This window comes from Centruroides sculpturatus, unplaced genomic scaffold, assembly GCF_000671375.1.
Source record: "Centruroides sculpturatus isolate CEXI.00-Female unplaced genomic scaffold, Cexi_2.0 scaffold1014, whole genome shotgun sequence".
Lineage (NCBI taxonomy): Eukaryota > Metazoa > Arthropoda > Arachnida > Scorpiones > Buthidae > Centruroides > Centruroides sculpturatus.
The window spans coordinates 358,283-362,937 of NW_019385381.1; the positions used below are offsets into that span (position 1 = coordinate 358,283).

General features: G+C 23.1%; 1 protein-coding gene across 1 annotated transcript in view; it reads left to right on the forward strand.

Moving 5' to 3' along the window:
* LOC111638356 (midasin-like) overlaps positions 1–4,655 on the forward strand; it is a 31,065-nt gene that overhangs the window by 24,022 nt on the left and 2,388 nt on the right. Inside the window, exons 3-5 of the mRNA XM_023384054.1 lie at positions 1,384–1,471; positions 1,550–1,695; positions 2,033–2,099. Of these exons, the coding sequence (XP_023239822.1) occupies positions 1,384–1,471; positions 1,550–1,695; positions 2,033–2,099 (301 nt within the window). The remainder of the gene's footprint in view (positions 1–1,383; positions 1,472–1,549; positions 1,696–2,032; positions 2,100–4,655) is intronic.

The window sequence follows — 4,655 nt, forward strand, 5'->3', positions numbered from 1 at the left end:
TCTAATAAGAACCAAGCCATTTTATAAAACAAATCAAAACATTTAATAAATCAAATAATAAACTATACAAGCAATGATTGTAAAAGCCTTACTGTCCTTAAATTCTAATGTTATTGTTAATTGTCTACTTGGACTTTACTTATTAATAGGACTTAATACTGGTGTTTAAAGATTGGCACAGCAATGAGAGTTAGTTCAGGAAAGAACAAAATTTCTTTATTATATCTATTACTACAGGTGATATAATAAAGAAATTTTATTCTTTCCTGAACTAACTCTCATTGCTGTACCAATCTTTAAACACCAGTATTAAGTCCTATTAATAAGTGAAGTCCAAGTAGACAATTAACAATAACATGAACATAATGATGTTACTACATCATATTGTAAGAAATAATATTGGAAAAGGATCTGTATTTCTTAAATGAAGACATTTGTTTTGAAATGAACAAATTTGATTTCGCTTACTTGTAATATGATTATATTAGATATTTTTAAATGATTTATAATCATATCAGAAGATAGAGAAACATTGAAAACAGTTATACAAAGAGAGAATAGATATTAATCAGCTTTGCTCATTAGCATATACTCTTTATATATAGTTTAATGCAACTTATAATAATTCTTATGCAGATATGTGAAAGAGATGTCACAAATATTTGGTGAAGTTTAAATGCAAACTTCTCAAAACATGGAATAATATTTTTCTAAATAATATATATTAATATTTTAGTTAATCTTTTTGTATAGCCTTAATTTAAGTTTAAGTTAAACCATGAGATTTAATGTGAAAAAGTTACAAATGCTAATTTCAGATATGTTCTGATTATAATTCATGAATCACTTTAATCCTTTCATTGTCAGAAAAACAAACTTGCATCTTCTTGCTCTTCATGTTTGAAATAGTGACATCAATCTTTTGCTACATCTTGTTGGGTCCATTGTAAGAAAAAGAACTACTTTGAATGGCTGTTGTTACAACCTTATTCTGTAACATAAGCTTACAACAGCAGACTGCATATACTTATAATGTTGTGAATGTTTGCAAGGTTATAATGCATTTTATAATGGAAAATATCATTGTGCAAACTCACTATTAAGTAGAAGAATGTTCATGGCTTTATAAAAGTGAATAAATGGTCACCCCTTTTTTAAACAGATTATGCTTTCAAATTTAAATTTTAAATGCTATTAAAGTTGTTATAAGTTTTTATAACGATCAGATAATATTCCAGGCAGTTAGTTATTTATATTTTAATTATATTGTTATACACAATAGCATTATTCTATTGCGTATAAGTAATATTGCTAATACAGGAATATACTAATTTTATTAATTAGATTAATTTTTAATGGCTAATAATTAAAACTTTTTTCTAGATTTTGTTTGCATTATTTTGATGGTCAACCATCTCTTTTGGAAAGATATGAACAAAATGAAGAATTTGCTTGTAAAAAAAAGAAAATGGTATTTATAATACTTTTTAAATTATTTTAATAAGAAATTTATAATTTAAATGTTTATAATTAAGACATATTTTTTCAGGATGGTGAAATTTATGATGATATCCTACAAAAACTGCTTGAAGCAACTTTTTGCCTTCTTATTCATAATTTTAACTTTTTTCGTAAAATCTGGAATTTAAGTATTCTTGTAGATATGATTAAGGACAAGAATTTAGATATTAAATGGTAAGAATAATATTTAAACGTTACAAAAAATAATTTGCAGATTATTTTTAAGGCTAAAATTAGTGTATAATATTAAAATAAAAAAATTAATTAAATAAGTGATTATTAAAATGATTGACAAAAATTATTTAAGTAAAATTTATGAAGTCTGTATATTATGAATAAAATTTTAAAAGTATATTTATATGTTGAATTGAAATAATCCACTAATTAGTTGAGTGAAACAAATATATTTATGATGATTGTTGACATGCTAATGTTAATAACTAAGGTATAAACAACATTGCTGATATTCTGAATAATTTGTTTATCAAACTTTTAAGTTTACTTATTGCAGGTTTTCTTTTCCATTCTGTCATGAAATCTTTATTATTTTCAATCAAGTTCTAACGATTAAATTACAGGCAAAACTAATCTGTAATGGAAATTAAGACATTATTAACAATTATCAATAAAAAAAAAACAGAAAATTATTTATGCAGACACTTTTAAACTTTTATTTTGTTATCATAAACTTAATCATGAAAAATGTTTATTAAATTTTAGAATGATTGAATTATATATGGATGTGAAGAAATTGAGACAAACCTAAAGAAAATTGATACAAGTTATGCAAAATATATATATTAGGAAATTCATTAAATCATTTTTACTAAAGATTAATGAATTGAAGATGAATATGGAATAATCACAACAGTTGAAGTCAAATTTAAAATGAAAAGATTATATTGAATATTTATATGGACAAGATAGAGATATCATATTACTTTGAATGACAAAATTGTAATGGCTATAAGAGGAAACTGTTTTATCTAAGGAAGGGAAATAAGGTTGTTTTAAAACTCAATTTAGTTGAAAAATTCTTCTGGGATAAATAGTATATTTATTAAAAAAAATATGGGAAAATTGATTGAAATTTCAATGTGAAGAAAGAATAAAATTAAAAGAGAGGTTACTTCAGATTTATTAGTATGAAAGTTTTTCAAGCAAATAGGTTGAAAATTTTGCTACATAGAATGAAGACGAAAATTATATTATTTTCTGACAAAATGTTTAGCTTCTAAAGAAATAAAACGTTTATAAACATTTCTTCACAATTCAACTTATAAAATCAAAACTAACTGTAATATAATAAAATACTAAATATAGCCAAAAACATTAGTCTTTATAAACAGTGAATGTTGGAAATTGAGGNCAAATTTTCCATCAAATTTCTTTATTAGTTGATACGGTACATTTTTTACTAGTTTCGGGCTTTGCCCCTCTTCAGTCAACTAAAATACAATATATATATTTAACTTATAACAGTAGAGAGTTTACATAAAATAATGAGTACATAAACGATATATAGACGTACCTTTTGGTTACACTTTATATAATTTAAAAACGTAAAATCTGAAAAAAAAAAAAATTATTTTTATTATTTATTTATTTTAGATACGATAGAAAAAGTCTGATTAAGTAAGACTAAAGATTTCTACCACCTGCACAATATACAAATATATAAATATAAATGATAAAAAGATAAAGTCATATTGTATCTAAAATAAATAAATAAATAAATTATATATGATATAATTTAAAGCAAAATTTAAACCTTGTTTTGATGATAAATTAGTCTTTTACAGAAATAAATCATTATTAGAATGATAGGAAATATTTCTATTTACATTTATCAAATTTTGATAATTTAATTTTATTATTTTTTTACTACAATATGGACCATTATGAATATTAGCTAAAGCATAAATTTATAAAAATGTAGTGATTCAAATGAAACACAAAATAATATGTAAATCATTCAATGCTGAAAAGCTAAAGTAATCTTTTCCTAATGTTAATGGTAAATGAAGTGTTTGAATTCAATAATACAACAAATGTTTTTTTATATTCTATACATTATATATTCAGATGCTTAGTGTGTGGGAGTTGATAGTATAGTTCAGTGGTTAGCAACCTACATACAATGGCATGTCACATAATTATATATATATTTTTCAAGTATTGGGCACTCTGCATGCCACTGAAATCAAACAAGTGAATCTATTTTTAGTACTTGATTGCTTGTTGTTCTTTCAATTGATTGTATGTTTCTTGAAACCAAGCATAAAATTGATATTGAGAACTTATCACACAGAAACACTCCTCTTCATGGAAAAAGTAGATTTATATTTTCTGTTTTTTACAAAGGATATGCATTTTGGGTCATATGCTCCTCTTCAGTCCTTATACTGGAATAACTAATTGTTAAAAACATGGAGTAAAACAAAGATGTTTTAACCACTTATAATTGGTTTTAAAGTTTTTATGTTTTTACTCCTTTTAATGGTCAATTTTTTTATATTTTAACAAAAATTTTTATTTTTATTTCACAGTTGTACTTGTTTTACTCCATGTTTTTAACAATTAGTTTTTCCAGTATTCACCATTAGTTATATTTTTAATTATACCATTATATATGATAAGGACTGTAGAGGAGCATATGACCCAAAAATGCTTGGTTCCAAGGAACATACAAGTGAAACTATGTTATGAAAAATTATTTGACTATAATAATACACACTACAATATAAACATCATTAAAAATTACAATATTTAAACATTATTGTTGCAGTTCAAATTTTGAAGCTGACAGTTAAAAATTTCAAACTATGAACAAAATATTGAATTTATGCACATTTCGAAATTTTATTTAGTTAAATGATTTCTATACAGATTTATAATGTATTTCATCTTTTTTAATGTTATCTCACATTAGTAAGTTGTACTAAAAGCAGTTAAAAGAGCAAAGAAGACTTTCTTCATACATGAAAATTTGTCTGAAAGTTAATTCCACCTTTCAGTTATTATAAAAAGATTTTAATTTATATCTTATAAATTATATTATTATTAAAAATATTTTTAATAAATAATTTATTAAAATACTGAAAAAGTTTCATTAATTAATTATTATTCTCTAG